Consider the following 20,560-nt stretch of genomic DNA (forward strand, 5'->3'; position numbering starts at 1 on the left):
ATTCCTAAATGCTTTGCTCTAGTATCTTCATAGCATTGAATTTATATTTTTTTCTTGTCCCTCTCCCCACCTGAGTAGAAACAATATGGGGACAGGGAATTCATTCGTCTTGTTCATTGATACAACTCCAGTGGCTAGATGAACATCAGGCACAAAGTATGTGATCAATAAATATTGATTAAATAAAGGCATGTTTAATATTTGTGTATTATCAAATATACACAAAAATTGTAGACTGCACCTGATGGGAGAATAAAATGGAAAAGAAAGAAGGGAGGAAAGAAGGAAGAAAGGGGAGAGAAAGGGAAGAAGGGAAGAAAGAACTGAAGAAAGGAAGGAAGAGAAAAAAGAAAGAAAAGAAAGAGAGAAAGAAAGCAAATTGTTAAGGCTTCACATTATCTAATCTCTCCTGACCTAGAAGCACTCTACCACAGGATTTATCGCACTAGAACACAGAATACAGAAGGACAGAGACAGATCAGATGGTTCCAAAGACAGGTGATGTACACATTGATTCACAACCAAACATTATTAAAATAAGCAATTTTCAAATCAATAATTCAGACTAGAAAATTGAAGAACCACATTAGGGGAGGTCATGGGTCAAATACTCAACAGATGAAGGGGAGAGATTGGCCTGAAATGTTACTCCTACTACTCACGTTCACACACTGGAACACTGCTATTCCAAAGGCTTTCCATTCCAGCCAAGACGCAGTAACTAGCAGAGTTGCCTTTTAATTGAAATCTAAAGAAGAAAATAGGAGTGAATAGTGAGCTGTTTCAGCCAAGAGGACACTTAGTTCACAATCTAGGTCCCAACCCCACATCTCAGGATTTTGGGGACCTGAGGCCAGCAGGTGGCAGAGTTGCACAGGCTACGTTATTCTGGAACAATCCCAGCCTCCAGAAGGGAGCAATATAGAATGGCAAAATGCTGTAGCTTGGTCACATGATAGTCCTGCTTGAATTGAAAAAGGTGGTCATGACATAGCTGCCAGCCCCTTGACCCAGGACCCAGGCTTGGAGCTTCACAGAGTACTCCATGATAACCTGATAAATCACTCATTGTCATTATTAGAAACCCAGTCTTCTAATGCAGTGCCTTCCTAACTGTGACCCTGGAACAGCAAGTAAAACAGCTCCCAGTTTGGAGTGGAAAAGTGGGAAATAGCTGACGAGAGAACAGAGATTGTCCTTTCATCTCCACATCTGTGATGGCGTGAAGAAGGCTCAAAAGGGCAGTTTGGGCTGCTGAAGAGTAAGCGTGAATATTCTAGGGGAAAAAGGAAAGAAGAGAGGACATAATTTTTGGATGCAATTGTCGAAAATTCTCAATGTCTGTTGGGCCCTGATGCCCTCCTAACTCTTACTGGGTGCTGGCATTTGGAGCCTGCCAAGATGCTGTGTTACATTTTGGGATCAGGTGCTTTGTTGCCCATGTCAGTCAGCTCCCGTGTAGAGACGTGCACCCTGCGAAGAGCACTAGATGGACATAAACAAGGTAACGACCTTGCTGGAAATATTAACAGCAGCCATCAGGACCCCAGCCCAGAGCCCAGAGCCCATGACTAGCCAGATGACACATGACTGAATTTTTGAAAAAATGCTGATTTTTACATTTTCAGTCCTATCACAAATTTCACTAGTGATGATTTAAAGAATTTACTGAAATGATTCTTAAATGATCCTAGCTTTTTATAATAAGCTTTTTGTTACTTGCAATCTTTTCTGGGACTCTCTAAATTACTCATATTCCTTTTTGCTTGTAAAATATGATTTTTTTTCCTGAGATGAAGTTTCACTCTTGTTGTCCACGCTGGAGTGCAATGGTGCCATCTTGGCTCAGTGCAAACTCCACCTCCCAGGTTCAAGTGATTCTCGTGCCTCATCCACCTGAGTAGCTGGGATTACAGGCACATGCCACCATGCCCAGCTAACTTTTGTATTTTTAGTAGAGACAGGGTTTCACCATGTTGTCCAGGCTGGTCTCCAACTCCTGACCTCAGGTGATCTGCCCCCCTCAACCTCCCAAAGGTGCTAGGATTACAGGCATGAGCCACCGTGCCTGGCTGATATTTTTTGCTTAATGTGTTACCTCTATATTCATAACCAGTAGTTATACTTGCCTTTGAACTTGCCAGTTAATACGTGTTCCAGTTTCCTCTTCATATCTCATGTTATTAGTTCTATACGTTTCTTTCCTTTCTTCCTATGTGTACTTTGAAAGTTCATCTCTCTGAATGTGTGTGTGTGTGTGTGTGTGTGTGTGTGTGTGTGTGTGTTTCTTTTAAGCGACACCAAATCTCCCCTTTTTAGACTAATTCCCAACCCCAATTTCAATGTCCAGCAGGTCAGGCAAGCTCATACTCACCCTTCATCACAAACAAAATCCACTTTTGCTCCAAGCTGGAGATTTACTGGAAATAGCACACGGCCATTAAGAAGTTGGCCCATGAACTCATCACAGGATTTCACTGGAGAAAAAGAAAAATGAACAGAAATCACTGGCATGTGGAGAATAAAGACGCAAGCTAAAATATCAAGCCAGATAAGAGTCTAGTCACCTTCACATCTGGGGGCTTCAGGGCTCCAGTCTCCCTGGAGTGTGCAGCGCAGAGACGCAGCCCCTCTGAGGTCATAGCCGGGCTCACAGCTGTAGAACACTTCCTGCCCGGGTGAAAAGTTGTCCTTGTCCCTTTGGGTACGCTCACCATGCAGGACACCTGGAGGCGGCTGACATACTGGGGAGAGAGAAACAAAGTACTTCTAATTGTGTGAAAATAACTTTTTTCTCACTGTTAAACTGGCCAAGGGAATAATAATTACAAATCTATATATAATAATAAAGGTAGAATAAGGGCCTTATTACATTGATAAACTAAATACACAGTGCAAGGAAGATGTCTTGCCATCAGTCACAGAACTGACACATGGCACAACTGTGACTAAAACAGAGGTATCCCCAATTCATTGTTTCTCATCTAAAGTATTCAACTAAGATTTCAGAATGGACACTTCCTTCTAGAATGCTTCCAATTACTGTTCGCCCAGTACAAAATTGGGAGGAATGATGGATTTTTATATCTTCGTACTTCCTTTCTAGAAGGCATCACCAATTTAGTCTTGCATTTTAGGCAATAAAGGAGTGCCCCTGCCCATGTCTCATCTAATAGGTCCCTCCATCACCTATCACACTGGTGCAACAAATAGCGTCCATACATCTATTCTCATCTGCTTTCAAGTCTTCTCTCAGCGGCCACCTGACATAGGGTGGTGAAGAACTATGAGTCTCCTCTCTCCATGCTATGTAGCAGGGTGCTGCCTAGTCATTCATTTCACCTCAGTGAGAAGGTAGGAAACTGTCGAAGAAAATCTGAAAGACCTACTGTCACCATAATGAGAGTGTATATTTCACGCGACATATTGTAATGGCATCTCAGGCTCTCTCTTAATTTAGTTGATCTGACCTCGAGAAATCAGAACACATTTGGATCTCAACTAAGTTACATTAAACTGTTATAAAATGGAAAAAATAATTTCAGTTTGTCTTTGAACAGATCAGTTCCCTTTTCTGGACTTCAGCTTTCTCAAGCATCAAATGGGGGATTGGACTAGAAAAATGACTTCTTTGGGGAGTTTGTAAATACTCTGATGCTGTAATGTCCATTTTCAGGGTTCATCATCCTGTGTTTCTCTTGACTAAGCAATGCCTGATGATGTAATATTGAGGTGCTGTGCTGGTTAAATTTCTGTTGGCCCCCAGCCGCACGCTTCTGCACTGTCTTTTGACAGCTAGCAATGGAAGCCTTAAAACTACAATGGTTTGTCTTCCTTGATAGCTGCGCTCTGGTTAGGTTCTGCCAATTGGAGGCATATATACCAAATTAAAAAGCAGGATGATGGCAGAATCTGTTCTACTTCTAGAGGTGGCTCGGGCAGTGGCAGTATAGATGGCTTCAGTGAGCAGCTACAGCTTCAGTTCTAATGGTGCCAATGACTTTGGCTCCTGCAATATCAGCTGCATTCTGGCAGCAGTGGTGGCTCCTGCAGTATTAGCAGCTTTCAGGGAGCTGCCTGCTCAGTGGGAGGGGCTGGCCATTTCAGCATCAGTCCAGGCTCCTGTGCTGTAGACTGGGAGCCACAGCAGCTCCCTGATCTCTCGTAACTTTGCCTTTGTCCTATTGCTTTTCCTGCCCTTCTAACATCTTTGTGACCTATTAGCTGTGACATGGTTTGGCTCTGTGTTCCCTCCCAAATCTCACGTCAAATGGTAATTCCCAGTTTTGGAGAAGGAGCCTGGTGGGAGGTGACTGGATCTTGGAGGTGGTTTCTAATGGTTTAGCACCATCACCCTAGTGCGGTCTTGTGATAGAGTTCTGTCGAGATCTGCTTGTTCCCAAGTGTGTAGCACCTCCGCCTTGCTCTCTCTCTCTCTCCTGCCAAGCATATGAAGATATGCGTGCTTCCTCTTTGCCTTCCACCATGATTGTAACTTTCCTGAAGTGTCCCTAGCCATGTCTCCTTTACAGCCTACAGAACGCTGAGTCAATTAAACGTCTTTTCTTTATAAATTACCCAGTCTCAAGTAGTTTTTTATAGGAATGTGAGAAGAGACTAATACAACCTGCATGAAATCCCTCCCTCCTTGAAAGTATCTAGAGTAAGTTTTGATTTCATGACTGAATGCTGATTAGCAAAGCCAAGGCGCTGGAGTGGGGTGGACTTGCAATCCAGTTTTGTCTGCAAGTTAATGTCTCAGAAAGTTATCTGATCTGTCTAAGGCACATATTCTCTGTAAAACATAGAGGTCGGGCACGGTAGCTCATGCCTATAATCCCAGCACTTTGGGAGGCCAAGGTGTGTGGATTGCTTGAGCTGAGGAGTTCGAGACCAGCCTGGGCAACATGGTGAGACTATCTCTACAAAAAAAAATATAAAAACCTTATCCAGGCATGGTGGCATGCACCTATATTCCCAGCTACTTGGGAGGCTCAGGCAGGAGAATTGCTTGAGCCAGGGAGGCAGAGGTTGAAGTGAGCCAGGGAGGCGGAGGTTGAAGTAAGCCCTGATGGCACCACTGCAGTCCAACCTGAGTGACAGATCAAGACAGTATCTCAAGCAAAACAAAACAGACAAACACAGAACAACTGGTAACTACCTAATAACTTTGTTTGAAGGATTAAAATTCACACATAGCCTGTATTATAGTGCCTGGCCAGAGGAATCACTCATTTTGTATCAACCATTATTATACTCAAAGGTAATTGATAGATCTGTTTATAAGAACCCCAAAGAACCAGCATATCCCTGGCCCAGGTTGAGTTTTGCTTCTCAATTTCAGCACATGTGCATGTACACACACCTTCTGAATTTCATGTTCACTACCTAGAAAATTTGCTCCCCCACCCTGCTCACCACACATCCCTCCCCCTGAACAAATACTCATCTCCTGATCCAACAGCAACGCATGTCACTTGCAGGGCCCTTCTAGGCCTCAGTCAGACTCACCCCTGGAGCAGCTTGGTAGCTCTGGCTCCCATTTGTTCAGGGCCTGGCATTGCACGCGGCGGGGTCCTTTCATGACAAAGCCAGGCTGACACTTAAACTCCACAACTTCATTTAAGGAAAATAAGCTTCTGTTGTCAGATACCAATATTCCATTTTCCACAATTGGAGGCATGCATTTGTTAGGTATAATGCACTGAGGGGCCGGGCCGCTCCAGATGCCCACTTGATCTTCGTTGCTGGTGCAGTATATGGAGGGCTCACCGACGAGCTCAAACACCTTTCTCCCTCTGCTTCCAAGATTGCAGCGGTAGGTCACCACAGATCCATAGTGAAAATACTCTCTGTTGGTGCTAATGAAATCTCCATTGGCGATGGTTGGGGGTAGCCCACAAGGAATTCCTGGAAAAAGAGACAGCAAATTAACCAAAACAAAACCTTGGGACAGAGTCTTGCTCTGTCACCCAGGCTGGAGTGCAGTGGCACGATCACGGCTCACTGCAACCTCCACTTCCCAGGTCAAGCAATCCTCCCACCTCAACCTCCCGAGTAGCTGGGATCACAGGTGTGCACCACCGTGTCTGGTTTATTTATGTATTTTTAGTAGAGATGGGGTTTGGCCATGTTGGGCAGGCTAGTCTCGAACTCCTGGCCTCAAGCAATCTGCCTGCCTTGGCCTTTCAAAGTGCTGGGACTATAAGTGTGAGCCACCGCGCCCAGCCTGGTTTCTTAAAAGTATACTTTATTGTAAATTTTGCTAACAGTTTTTTTTTAATTCCAAATTACCAGAAGTAAATATTGACAATATTATTCTCATCTAATATTTGCTAATGTACAGACATGTTCTTATAGTTTTAAAATATTTTAAGTTCTGCTCTACTCAGTTAAGTTATTTCGCTAAATGTGTCCACATATTATTAGAGTCCACTTTTTTTTTTTTTTTTTTTTAACAGAGCCTCACTCTGTTCCCCAGGCTGGAGTGAAGTGGCATGAGCTTGGCTTACTGCAGCCCCCGCCTTCCAGATTCAAGTGATTTTCCTGCCTCAGCCTCCTGAGCTGCTGGGATTTCAGGCATGCGCCGCCTGACTTGGCTAACTTTTGTATTTTTAGTAGAGACAGGCCTTCACCACGTTGGGCAGGCTTGTCTCGAACTCCTGACCTCAAGTGATCCGCCCGCCTCAGCCTCCCAATGTGCTGGGATTACAGGCATGAGCCACTGTGCCTAGCCTATAGTCTATGTTTTTATTTCTCCTGCTAAATGAGAATTCAACTATGTTATCTCACCATTATTAATTTAGTTCTCTCTATATAGAAGGCATATGTCTTTATTCTATTGGATATTAATATAATAAAGCATGTAGTATAGCATTTTTTTGAGACAATGTCTTGCTCTGCTGTCCAGGCTGGAGTATAATGTCATGATCATGGCTCATTGCAGCCTCAACCTCTCTGGCTCAAGCAATCCTCCCAACTCTCAGTCTCCTGAGTACTTGGGACTAGAGGCATGTGCCACCGTGCCCGTTTAGTTTTTGTATTTTTTGTAGAGACAGGGTTTTACCATGCTGTACAGGCTGGTCTCAAACTCCTGGACTCAAGCCATCTGCTCACCTAGGCCTTCCAAAGTGCTGGGATTACAAGTTTGAGTCACCACACGTGGCTCAGTATAACATCTTTATTAAATAATAAGAACAAAAGCTCTGGCAGAACTAATAAAGAAAAAGAACAAATATACAATATTACATATAATAAACACGATACTTACAGATTCAGAAGTAATAAAAAGAACGGGATACTGATCTACAGCCATACCACCCTGAATCCCTGAATGCACCCAATCTCGTCTGATCTTGGAAGAACTGAATACTGTGTCCTACTCTACCGTAGAACAGTGCCCAGCCTGGATATTGCCCTTCTACAAAGTTTGTTCCCACTTATCCTCCCACCAACTGGGTTTGAAATGGCTGATTTCCTCACACCATCACTAATCCCAGGATCATACACATTTTATATTCCTTGTTAGCTTGCAATTGCTCATTCCTCTTTGCTCCCCAAAATGTAGAAAGCTCATCTTCCAAACAACTCACAGGGAAGATGGCATGCCCCTGTTTAGACAAAGAATAAGAAGGAAGAAAGAGCTGCATGGCTTGAATATCTGATGTGGTACTAAGAGCTTGCAGAGAGGATATAGGGTTTCTTTCACTGACTTTGTATTTGTTGACTTCACTAAAGAAAATGCTCTTCAAACTGGGAGGTGTTCACCCAGCAGAAGAGGAAATTGGGGTTAAGTGAGCTAAAGACTAGTTTAAAATAAATTAGACCTTGAGATAAGAAAAAAAAGCATTTCTAGGTGAAGGTGGAAGTTTGGAATGCTGTGAGCCATTTTAAGGATATGACTGGATTCTTCAAATATCAGAAGGACACCATTTCCAAGAGGGAAGAGATTCATTCTTTGTAATTCTAGGAGGACAACTCTAGGATTAAACAGTGGGGTGAATGGGGAAAGAGATTTCAACTCACGTTGACAAATTGGCGGCTTCGTGCTCCAATGGGCAGTATTGCCTGAGAGGATACATTCAGCAGATGAGTGACCAATGAGTCGGTGCCTAAAGGCAAAAAATGGAAAATAATTGTGCTGTATATACCTCATCAACTTCCTCACAGCATGCATATGTGGCAAACCAGAAGGATTACAATGCAGGAGAAGTCTAAGGCCTAGCCTAAACTTTACCTATTATTCCCAGCTTTTCTACTTCTTTTTCCTCTTCTCTCACTATTGAAAGAGATATTTCTCTTCTAACTTCTCCTGGCCCACATTGCTTCTTAATATCTTGGCTTCATTGTGGACTGTAACTGGCACCAAAATGAAACAATTATTTTGTAGACCTGTTTGACAATTTTTTTCTTAAATCCTATCTTTCTCTAAATATTATTTCTGCCATTTTTGGTTTGCATTTTCCCTTAATTTTTTTTTGTGTGTGCGTAATACTATGTCATTTTACTTGGGACATGTTTTTTATAAATACAAGGTTTGTTGCTTTTGATCTGGTCTAGGAGACTTTGTCTTTCAATAAGAAGATTAAACCAAACGTATTGAGATAAATGATACATTTGATTCGCTTTCATCATCATTCTTTCACTGCCTTTTTCACTGATTTCACGATGCCCAATGATGAGGATGTGGAGAAAGCAATGAATAAAGTGACCTGACCCAAACATGAGGGAGCTTATTTCTGGTGGAAGAGAAAAATGCATTCCTTGCTATTCCTTTTCCTTCCCTCTCATTTACTATATGGAACAGATAGATTCAACTGTTTTAGTCATTCTAATAATTTGGAAATTAAACTTAATATTTTTTCCAATGAGGAATTTCATTTTATAGGTGTGCATATATATTATACATATACACATGACACACATTTAAATCTATTTTCTCAATTTTAGAGTCAAACTCTGTATAGTCAGTCTACCCATCTTCTCTGTAATGTAAGTCTAGCCTATCTTTTCTTGCTGTCTCACATTTTCTAGTTTTATTGATATGTTCTATGAGTTTAGAGAGATTATTAATAAATTATGATTACATTGCCAAGTTTTGGTGTGTATGTTTTTTTATTGTTGTTTTTTCTTTTTACCAATATCCTATCTCATTGAGATTTCTTTTGGAATTCATCATTCTCCTTTTTAAAAATTTGCTTATGAATTGCCTGGGAAACATACTTAAATGGTACAATGTTTGTGTCTTTGCTTATCCTTCAATGTGTATCTGGAGCCTCTAGGTGTGAATATTAGCTTGGTGCAATATAAATGCTATCTTATACAATTTAGTGTTGTATAGAATCAATGTGGTGCCAATAAATTTATTTCTTTTGCGGGTATTACATTTTCATGTTTTATTTCTGGAATCTGAGTTTTTTTCTCTATCCCTGAAACACAGAAGTTTCCCTAGTGATGGCTAGGTATGGACTCATTTGTTTACCCTTCTGGAATTTTTGCTACATGTATTTTGGATCCTGACACCGTGTTACATATGTCTTCTCTTTTTCCTTTTTTGAGAAAGGGTCTTATTCTCTCATCCAGGCTGGAGGGCAGGGGTGCCCTCATGGCTCACTGAAGCCTCAGCCTCCTGGGCTCAGGTGATCCTCCCACTTCAGTCTCCTGCCTAGCTGTGACCACAGGCACATGCCGCCATGCCCAGCTAATTTTTATATTTTTTTGTAGAGATGGGTTTTTGCCATGTTGCCCAGGCTGGTCTCGAGCTCCTGGGCTCAAGTGATCCTCTTGCCGTGGCCTCTCAGGGTGTTGGGATTAGAGGTGTGAGCCACTGTGCCTGCCTGTCTTCTCCTTTTCATCTTTTCCCACTGCATTCAGGGAACATTTGGTTAACTCTTCTTACTCTTTGCTTTAATTTTCTGATATAGATCACATGTATGAAATGAAATATATAAACACACTGAACACATATATTCATTCATATACACACTTCATGGCTAGTTTCACAGAAGTATTTGTACAATTGAATCTTGTCACAAATATGAAAAGGAGAGTGTTCTGAAAGTGTCCCTGGTTTCCTGGCAGTAAATCTCTTTTGTAAAATTTCTCCTGATTTTTCAGACTGGTCTCTTTTACATGTATTTCCTGTTTCTTCTCATAAGCTCAATGTTTTTCTGCTTTATGCCATACAGAGGTTCCGCACTTACTCAGCAATGCAAGATGGGGAGGGCACAGTCAGGAAATTTATCAATTCTATTTAAAAATGCTTAAAAAAAAAGAGAAAAGGAGACATTGGATTTATTCTAACTTTTGTCAGATTCTAGGTGCTGTGGTCTGTGAGGCCGTATGCTGGCAAATGTGCTGGACACCACAAACTTCCTTTCAGTGTCTGTTGCGGTGGCACAAACTTAGCCCCTGTTTGCTACCTGGCTTAGCTGTTCCCGTGAAGAGTGAGAATGAGGCAAATCCTCCATTGTGTGCTGAGCAAGGGTGAGCACCAACAGCTGGACCCTGCGCTGTGAGCACCTGATGCCTGACGTTTTCAAAGGGGCTCTATTATAGGTTGAATTGTGTCTCCTCCAAGTATGTTGAAGTCTTAACCTCCAGTCCCTGAGGATGTGATCTTATTTGGAAATACAATCTTTGGAGACGCAATCAAGTTAAGATAAGGTCATTAAGGTAGGCCCTAATCCAATATGACTTGTGTCCTCATAAAAAGGGAAAACTTTGGACACAGACATGCACAGAGAGAACAGCATATGAGAACACAGACCCAGAGGGAAGATGGCCGTATGAGGACAGAGACAGAAATTGGAGTTCTGCTGCCACACGCCAAGGAAGGCCTGCAGCTCCAGAAGCTGGAAGATGCAATGAAGGATCCTACCCTACAGGATTCAGAGGGAGCATGGCCCTCCCAACACCTTGATTTTGGATTTCCAGTCTCTAGAACAGAACTCCAAAAACTTCTGTTGTATTAAGCCGCCCATTTCGTGTTACAGACATTCCTCAAAGATATTGCAGGTTCAGTTCCAGACCACCACAATAAAACACGTATCACGACAAATGAGTCACATGAATTTTTTGATTTCTCAGTGAGTCTCAAAGTTGTGTTTATACTATACGGTAGTCTAATAAGTGTGAAATAGCATTATGTCTAAACAAAGTCATACTTTATAAAATGGTTTATTGATAAAAAATGCTAAAGATTATCTGACCTTCAATAAGCTGTAATCTTTTTGCTGGTGGAGGGTCTTGCCTCAAGGTTGACGGCTGTGGACTGATCAGGGTGGTGGTTGCTGAAGGCTCGGGTGGCTGTGGCAATTTCTTAAGCCAAGACAGCAATAAAATTGCTGTATTGATTGACTCTTCCTTTCACAAAAGATTTTTCTAGCATGCAGTGCTGTTTGTAACATTTTACCCTCTGAACTGCTTTCAAAATTGGAATCAATCCTCCCAGATACTGCTGCTGCTTTATCAACTAAGTTTTTGTAATATTCTAAATCCTTCGTGGTCATTTTCACAATGCTCATGTCATCATCACCAGGAAGAGACTCCACCTAAAAAAAAAACCACTTTCTCTACTCATTCATAAGAAGCAACTCTTCATCTCTTCAATATTGATCATGAAGTTGTAGCAATTCAGTCACATCTTCGGGCTCCACTTCTAATTGTAGTTCTCTTGTTATTTTCACCACATCTGCAGTTATTTCCTCCTCTGAAGTCTTGAACCTCTCTCAAAGTCAGCCATGAGGGTTGGAATTAACTTCTACCAAACTCCTGTTAATGTTGATATTTTAAGCTCTTCCCATGAATCATGAATGTTCTTCATGGTATGTAGAATGATGAATTCTTTCCAGCAGTTTTGAACTTACTTTGTTCAGATCCATCAGAGGAATTACTGTCTGTGGGGATTCACTTTACAAAATGTATTTCTTAAATAGTGAAACTTGAAAGTCAAAATTACTCCTTCAGCCATGGGCTGCAGAATGGCTGCTGTTGTTAGCAGGCAGGGAAACTCCATTCATCTCCGTGTCCATCTCCATTAGAGCTCTTGGCTGCTTAGGTGCAATGTCAATGAGCAGTAATATTTTGAAAGGAATCTGTTTTTCTGAGCACTAGATCTCAACAGTGGGCTTAAAATATTCAGTAAACTATGCTGCAAACATACCTCTGTCATCAGGCTTTGTTGTTCCATTTATAGACACAGGCAAGGTACATTTAGCATAATGCTTAAGGGCCCTAGGATTTTTAGAATGGTCAGTGAGCATTGGCTTCAACTCGAAGTCACCAGCGGCATTAGCTCCTAAAACTCAGCCTGTCCTTTGAAGCTTTGAACCCAGGCAATGGCTTCTCCTCTCTAGCTATGAAAGTCCAATAGACGGCTGTTTGGTCTACATGGAAAATCTGTAATTTAGCGTAACACGTTCATCAGTGACCTTAGCCTAGATCTTCTAAATAACTTGCTGCAGCTTTTACATGAGCACTTGCTGTTTCACCTTGGACCTTTATGTTATGGAGAGGGCTTCTTTCCTTAAACCTCAGGAACCAAATTCTGCTAGCTTCCAGCTTTTTTTCTGCAGCTTCCTGACCTCTGTCAGCCTTCACAGAATTGAATAGAGTTAGGGCCTTGCTCAGGATTAGGCTGTGGCTTCAGGAAATGTTTCCAGTTTGATCTTGTATCTATACCTCTAAAACTTCTTCCGTATCAGCAATAAGGCTGTTTCATCTTCTTATCATTCATGTGTTCACTGGAATAGTCGTTTGTATTTCCTTCAAGTATTTTTGCTTTGCCTTTACAACTTGCTAGCTGTTTGGCACATGAGGAATGGCTTTTGGCCTATCTTGGCTTTCAACATGTCTTCCTCAGTAAGCTTAATCATCTCTAGCTTTTGATTTAAAGTAAGAGATGCATGAGTCCTCCTTTCATGTCAACACTTGAAGGCCAGTGTAGGGCTATTGATTGGACTCATTTTAGTATTATTGTGTCTCAGAGATTAGGGAGTCCTGAAGAGAGGGAGAGAGAAGGAGAATGTCTAGTCCATGGAGCAGTCAAAGCACACACATTTATTGATTAGGTTTTCTGTCTTATATGGGTGCAGTTCGTAGGGACCCCAAAAAATGACAATAGTAACATCAAAGATCACTGATGACAGATCACAATCACAGACATGATAATAATGAAAACATCTGGGATATTGTGAGAATAACCAAATGCTACAGAGACACAAAGTGAACACACGCTGTTGGATAAATGATGCTGACGAACATGCTTATCGCAGCGTTGCCACTAGCCTTCAATTTGTCAAAAGCATAACATCTGCGAAGCACAATAAAATGAGGAAGGCCTGTACTTTTTGATGGCAGCCCTAGCAAGCGATCGTGCTGTTATCATTAAAATTTGTTCTCTCACACAGCTGCTACATGGTCTTCCCTTTCTCCCAGCAATGTCTACTCTGGGTTAGGGTTGTTTGTGTGCTTTGACTACTACACTTCTAATTTTTTTTTCCTTCCCATCCAGTGAACAGCCTACTGTTTATATGTGCACTGCCCTGGTTTCCAGCAAGGATACAGATTTTTCCCCTAATCTTCTCCTATCTTTGTTCATTTCAATCAGGAGTTAACACCTGTGTTCAAGCCTTTTAAGAGCAGGTGGCAATAGCCTAGTTTCCTTGTTGAGATGTGGCTAGAAAGTACTATTGCTGTGCTAGAACTGTTAAACCAAGAGATGTTGCTGCCAACTCACCCTGTAGTACAAGAATAGTTGATTCTGGATCCAACCTGGATGTTTGTGATCACATGCACCATGCCATTCACTGGATCTGGAGGAGTTTTACATGATTTACCTATGGGAAAGAAAGTATTTTGGAGCCAGGTAGAGTAATCTGAACTCTCTTCAGTACGTAAGGTCTCAAACTGCATGTAGCTTCCTGAAGAAAACACGCAGTTCTGATGGTTCCACAGATTTTGGCACCTTGAGAAAACTCATCAGAGTGCTGAGGATCAGCCACCTACTAAGCCACTTTCAAAAAGACCTTCCCTCCGGATCTATTCAGATCTAGATTTAGATCTGTGTAGAGACCTTGCATCCCTTATCAAAATGTAAAGATTATTTATGGCATTATTTACTACCAATATATTTCAAAGTTTGCAAAGGATTTCTTCCCACCTTGTTATTCAAGCAGAATTTGTCTTCCTACACCATTTTTTTCCTGATCTAGTCATTTATGATTTTCTTTCCCATAGGGAATGAAGATTTTCTCTGCAACTATTTCTTGAAACATTCTCATGAAGTGGGCATTTCAAGCAATAATCAAGGATGACCTACAAGAAAAACTCTTACATCCACCTATCTGAACACTTTTCAGAAAAAGTTTCTCATATCCCACATTTGAAAAAATACAATAAGAAGCTTTTGCAGACATGGGAAAGATCCAATGCAAGTTTACTCACGTTTACAGACATCTTTGGGACTCGACCAGACCAGGTTATCTAGACATGTGATAGAGAATGGCCTCCCATAGTACTCAGGACGGCATTCGTACTTTAAAGATGTCCCAATGGGAAAGTCAGATGCATTGGTTTGGGTTTTCAACTTAGCAAACAGAAAACGATCCGGGGCTTGACAGTGACCTAGAGACCAAGAAATCAAGAATATCTGAGTTAATAAAAAGATACCCAATGTGTTTCCTCTTTTCTCTTCCTTGGTAGATTTGATGCCAGAAGAAAAGAAACTTTTAGTTATGAAAAAAAAAAAATAAACTTCCCTGTAAAATAGAAAGGAAAGTTCCATTAGCATAGGCTTATAAGGAAGTATATTATCTGGACGACTAGTCTGCTCTCTGGTCTTTCTACTCATATAATTTATTTATTTTTATTTTTAATTTTTTTTGTATTTTTAGTAGAGTTAGAGTTTCACTGTGTTTGCAGGCTGGTCTGGAACTCCTGACCTCTAGTGATACACCCGCCTTGGACTCCCAAAGCCTATTTTTATTGTTTTTGAGATAGGGTCTCACTCTGTCACCCAGGCTGGAGTGCAGTGGCACAATCTTGGCTCACTGCAACCTCTGCCTCCCAGGCTTAAGTGATCCTTCCATCTCAGCCTCCCGAGTAGCTGGGACCACAGGCAATTGCCACCATGCTCAGCCAATGCTCATATAATTTAATGTAAAGATAGCTCTGATTTAATTTTTCACATTTTTAGGCAGCCAGAAAGAGTTTTTCTGCTCAGGTTCCAGCTTTTGTGTCTGGTTTCCTTGTACTTCAAGGCATCAAAACTCCAATGAGAGTCCGACAAGCATGGGCGGGAACTCAAGACATTTCCTGGCAGAAGGAGCCACCGATTTTCTAGGTCACATTTCTAAGCCAAACATTTCAATAAGGAGATTCACAGGCATTTGTTTTTAATTCATATGATTCTAATGAAGGACTTTCCCACCACTCACCGCCTCCCTCTTTTTTCATCAGTCCCTCCATCTGCAAAGGTCATCAGGAACTTATATGTTGACCTACCTTAGAACCATTTATCATTGGTTTGGCATTCCACTGTGGCAAATGCACAAATAAATACCACACTGTAATTATGGAAATATGGAGGGCCTGGATTAGATATTCTGAACCCATTTGGGATGTGGGGAATTTAGCACTAACCCAGAATTCCACAGCGAGGGGCAGGGCTGCTCCAAACCCCATTCCCTTGAGGGTCACTTGTGCAGCGGATGGTACTCTCTCCAATGAGGTCAAAGGTTGTCCCTCTGTCTGGGTGGGGGTCGCATGTGTAATTTACTGCTTTTCCAAAGGCAAAGACTTCCAGAGGTTTTCCTGTGTGTCTCCCATTAGGAATAACTGGAGGACTTGGACAAAAGATTTCTAGAAAAAAGGCAAAAGCTCTAAGTTTCATTCAGGAGTTTCACCAGAGGTATTCTGCAATTACAGGGTGCTATGATTGGTGTCGCTGAAAATATGCTAAGGAGATGACAATAGACATGAGGACTTTGAAGAGTTGGATTAAATGAGATGTCAGCGAAAATGTATTGCAATGTACAAAAGAGATTTGTCTATCCTGAATCTTCCAGATAGTGACGGTTCCTGAACAATAGAAACTGTACAACTTTAATGAAGTAGCAAAACATTTGAAGAAGAAAAATAGCCATTTTGAAGCGTTGCTCATTCATTTAGTTAAGATATATTAATTGAGCACTTGTCCTGTGTGAGTCACTCATCAGGATCCTGGGGACACAGTGCTGAGGAAGGAGCCAACGTTCTTAGGAAATATTTCTCAAATATATGTATGTGTGCTAATCATCTTAAATAGGTGAAACTTTTGCTGATTACTTATTGATATTGATCATCAATCTCAGTGATAACAATAGCCCTGTCACAGTGAATTGAAACATATTCAGGCCATTATAAAAAACTCCAAATGGATTCAGATTGCTTTGTTTTTGAAAATGTCTAGGTCTGTTGATGATTTATTTTCTCTTTTAACTTTCTGGGTCAGGTTTCAAGTTGTTACTCCTTTCTAGCATCTGTTTATTTGTTTAGAACAGTCTCTTCCTCATTTCTAATTGTCTTTTCATTAGAACTGGAATTTGGAAGAAGCTACTTTAACTAGCAAGAGTTACGAAAAATAAGAGAAAGCTTGAGTAGCCCAATCGATGAGCTTTCATGTGTGATGGTATAACAGACATTTGTCATGCTGCTTCAAGGAGCGCTGGATTTCTTACACAGCAAGAATCTCTATATAAGTTATGTTCTTCCAAAATTTTACTCTAAAAAGCACTGTAAGATGTGCAAGTATATTTCTAACAACATAAACATTTTAGTAAAATTTCATGGTTTTCTAAAGAAGCATGTTTCCCAATCATTAGAATCAAGAAATGAAGCAAAGTTTTATCTTCTATTGGGGAAATTATAAATGGGGAGACTAGGAGAAATCAGTAGTCTACTAATTATTGAACATATGGGGCTCATTTTTAAAAAATGACATTATTTAAAGAGCCCACGTTGCCAAGTCGATCCTAAGCCAAAAGAACAAACTGGAGGCATCAAGCTACCTGCCTTCAAACTATACTACAAGGCTACAGTAACCAAAACAGCATGGTACTGGCACCAAAACAGAGATACAGACCAATGCAACAGAACAGAGCCCTCAGAAATAATACTACACATCTACAACCATCTGATCTTTGACAAATCTGACAAAAACAAGCAATGGGGAAAGGATTCCCTATTTAATAATTGGTACTGGGAAAACTGGCTAGCCATATGTAGAAAGCTGAAACTGGATCCCTTCCTTTCACCGTATACAAAAATTAATTCAAGATGGATTAAAGACTTCAATGTTAGACCTAAAACCATAAAAACCCTACAAGAAAACATAGGCAACACCATTCAGGACATAGGCATGGGCAAGGACTGCATGTTTAAAACACCAAAAGCAAGGGCAAGTAAAGCCAAAATTGACAAATCGGATCTAATTAAACTAAAGAGCTTCTGCACAGCAAAAGAAACTACCATCAGAGTGACCAGGCAACCTACAGAATGGGAGAATATTTTTGCAATCTACTCATCTGACAAAGGGCTAATACCCAGAATCTACAAAGAACTCAAACAAATTTACAAGAAAAAAACAACCCCACCAAAAAGCGGGTGAAGGATATGAGCAGACACTTTTCAAAAGAAGACATTTATGCTGCCAACAGACACATGAAAAAATGCTCATCATCACTGGCCATCAGAGAAATGCAAATCAAAACCACAATGAGATATCATCTCACACCAGTTAGAATGGCCATCATTAAAAAGTTAGGAAACAACAGGTGCTGGAGAAGATTTGGAGAAATAGGAACACTTTTACACTGTTGGTGGGATGGTAAACTAGTTCAACCATTGTGGAAGACAGTGTGGAGATTCCTCAAGGATCTAGAACTAGAAATACCATTTGACCCAGCAATCCCATTACTGGGTATATACCCAAAGGATTATAAATCATGCTGCTATAAAGACACATGCACACGAATGTTTATTACTGCACTATTCACAATAGCAAAGACTTGGAACCAACCCAAAAGTCCATCAGTGATAGACTGGATTAAGAAAACGTGGCACATATACACCATGGAATACTATGCAGCCATAAAGAAGGATGAGTTCATGTCCTTTTTAGTGACATGGATAAAGCTGGAAACCATCATTCTCAGCAAACTATCACAAGGACAAAAAACTAAACATCGCATGTTCTCACTCATAGGTTGGAATTGAACAACGAGAAAACTTGGACACAGGAAGGGGAACATAACACACCGGGGCCTGTTGTGGGGTGGGGGAAGGGGGAGGGATAGCATTAGGAGATATACCTAATGTAAATGACGAGTTAATGGGTGCAGCACACCAACATGGCACATGTATACATATGTAACAAACCTGCACATTGTGCACATGTACCCTAGAACTTAAAGTATAATAAATTTTTTAAAATGACATTTATGAATCTCTCAGCATAAATTATTTAGGTACATGTTTTGGAATTTAAGGAGTCTCGAACTGCTCGCCTTGTCTAATGTTGCTCCTCACTTTTCCCTCATTCCTAAATGCTTTGCTCTAGTATCTTCATAGCATTGAATTTATATTTTTTTCTTGTCCCTCTCCCCACCTGAGTAGAAACAATATGGGGACAGGGAATTCATTCGTCTTGTTCATTGATACAACTCCAGTGGCTAGATGAACATCAGGCACAAAGTATGTGATCAATAAATATTGATTAAATAAAGGCATGTTTAATATTTGTGTATTATCAAATATACACAAAAATTGTAGACTGCACCTGATGGGAGAATAAAATGGAAAAGAAAGAAGGGAGGAAAGAAGGAAGAAAGGGGAGAGAAAGGGAAGAAGGGAAGAAAGAACTGAAGAAAGGAAGGAAGAGAAAAAAGAAAGAAAAGAAAGAGAGAAAGAAAGCAAATTGTTAAGGCTTCACATTATCTAATCTCTCCTGACCTAGAAGCACTCTACCACAGGATTTATCACACTAGAACACAGAATACAGAAGGACAGAGACAGATCAGATGGTTCCAAAGACAGGTGATGTACACATTGATTCACAACCAAACATTATTAAAATAAGCAATTTTCAAATCAATAATTCAGACTAGAAAATTGAAGAACCACATTAGGGGAGGTCATGGGTCAAATACTCAACAGATGAAGGGGAGAGATTGGCCTGAAATGTTACTCCTACTACTCACGTTCACACACTGGAACACTGCTATTCCAAAGGCTTTCCATTCCAGCCAAGACGCAGTAACTAGCAGAGTTGCCTTTTAATTGAAATCTAAAGAAGAAAATAGGAGTGAATAGTGAGCTGTTTCAGCCAAGAGGACACTTAGTTCACAATCTAGGGCCCAACCCCACATCTCAGGATTTTGAGGACCTGAGGCCAGCAGGTGGCAGAGTTGCACAGGCTACGTTATTCTGGAACAATCACAGCCTCCAGAAGGGAGCAATATAGAATGGCAAAATGCAGTAGCTTGGTCACATGATAGTCCTGCTTGAATTGAAAAAGGTGGTCATGACATAGCTGCCAGCCCCTTGACCCAGGACCCAGGCTTGGAGCTTCACAGAGTACTCCATGATAACCTGATAAATCACTCATTGTCATTATTAGAAACCCAGTCTTCTAATGCAGTGCCTTCCTAACTGTGACCCTGGAACAGCAAGTAAAACAGCTCCCAGTTTGGAGTGGAAAAGTGGGAAATAGCTGACGAGAGAACAGAGATTGTCCTTTCATCTCCACATCTGTGATGGCGTGAAGAAGGCTCAAAAGGGCAGTTTGGGCTGCTGAAGAGTAAGCGTGAATATTCTAGGGGAAAAAGGAAAGAAGAGAGGACATAATTTTTGGATGCAATTGTCGAAAATTCTCAATGTCTGTTGGACCCCGATGCCCTCCTAACTCTTACTGGGTGCTGGCATTTGGAGCCTGCCAAGATGCTGTGTTACATTTTGGGATCAGGTGCTTTGTTGCCCATGTCAGTCAGCTCCCGTGTAGAGACGTGCACCCTGCGAAGAGCACTAGATGGACATAAACAAGGTAACGACCTTGCTGGAAATATTACCAGCAGCCATCAGGACCCCAGCCCAGAGCCCAGAGCCCATGACTAGCCAGATGACACATGACTGAATTTTTGAAAAAATGCTGATTTTTACATTTTCAGTCCTATCACAAATTTCACTAGTGACGATTTAAAGAATTTACTGAAATGATTCTTAAATGATCCTAGCTTTTTATAATAAGCTTTTTGTTACTTGCAATCTTTTCTGGCACTCTCTAAATTACTCATATTCCTTTTTGCCTGTAAAATATGATTTTTTTTTCCTGAGATGAAGTTTCACTCTTGTTGTCCATGCTGGAGTGCAATGGTGCCATCTTGGCTAACTGCAAACTCCACCTCCCAGGTTCAAGTGATTCTCGTGCCTCCTCCACCCGAGTAGCTGGGATTACAGGCACATGCCACCATGCCCAGCTAACTTTTGTATTTTTAGTAGAGACAAGGTTTCACCATGTTGTCCA

General features: G+C 41.1%; 1 protein-coding gene across 1 annotated transcript in view; it reads right to left on the reverse strand.

The window, feature by feature from the left end:
* The window catches only part of CR1 (complement C3b/C4b receptor 1 (Knops blood group)), a 145,516-nt gene that overhangs the window by 93,124 nt on the left and 31,832 nt on the right, over positions 1 to 20,560 (reverse strand). Inside the window, 9 exon segments of the mRNA XM_030813081.1 lie at positions 663 to 748; positions 2,375 to 2,477; positions 2,568 to 2,744; positions 5,512 to 5,910; positions 8,026 to 8,111; positions 13,739 to 13,838; positions 14,446 to 14,625; positions 15,643 to 15,861; positions 19,239 to 19,324. Coding sequence (XP_030668941.1) covers positions 663 to 748; positions 2,375 to 2,477; positions 2,568 to 2,744; positions 5,512 to 5,910; positions 8,026 to 8,111; positions 13,739 to 13,838; positions 14,446 to 14,625; positions 15,643 to 15,861; positions 19,239 to 19,324 — 1,436 coding nt within the window.

The sequence above is a fragment of the Nomascus leucogenys genome, chromosome 5 (assembly GCF_006542625.1).
Source record: "Nomascus leucogenys isolate Asia chromosome 5, Asia_NLE_v1, whole genome shotgun sequence".
Classification (NCBI taxonomy): domain Eukaryota; kingdom Metazoa; phylum Chordata; class Mammalia; order Primates; family Hylobatidae; genus Nomascus; species Nomascus leucogenys.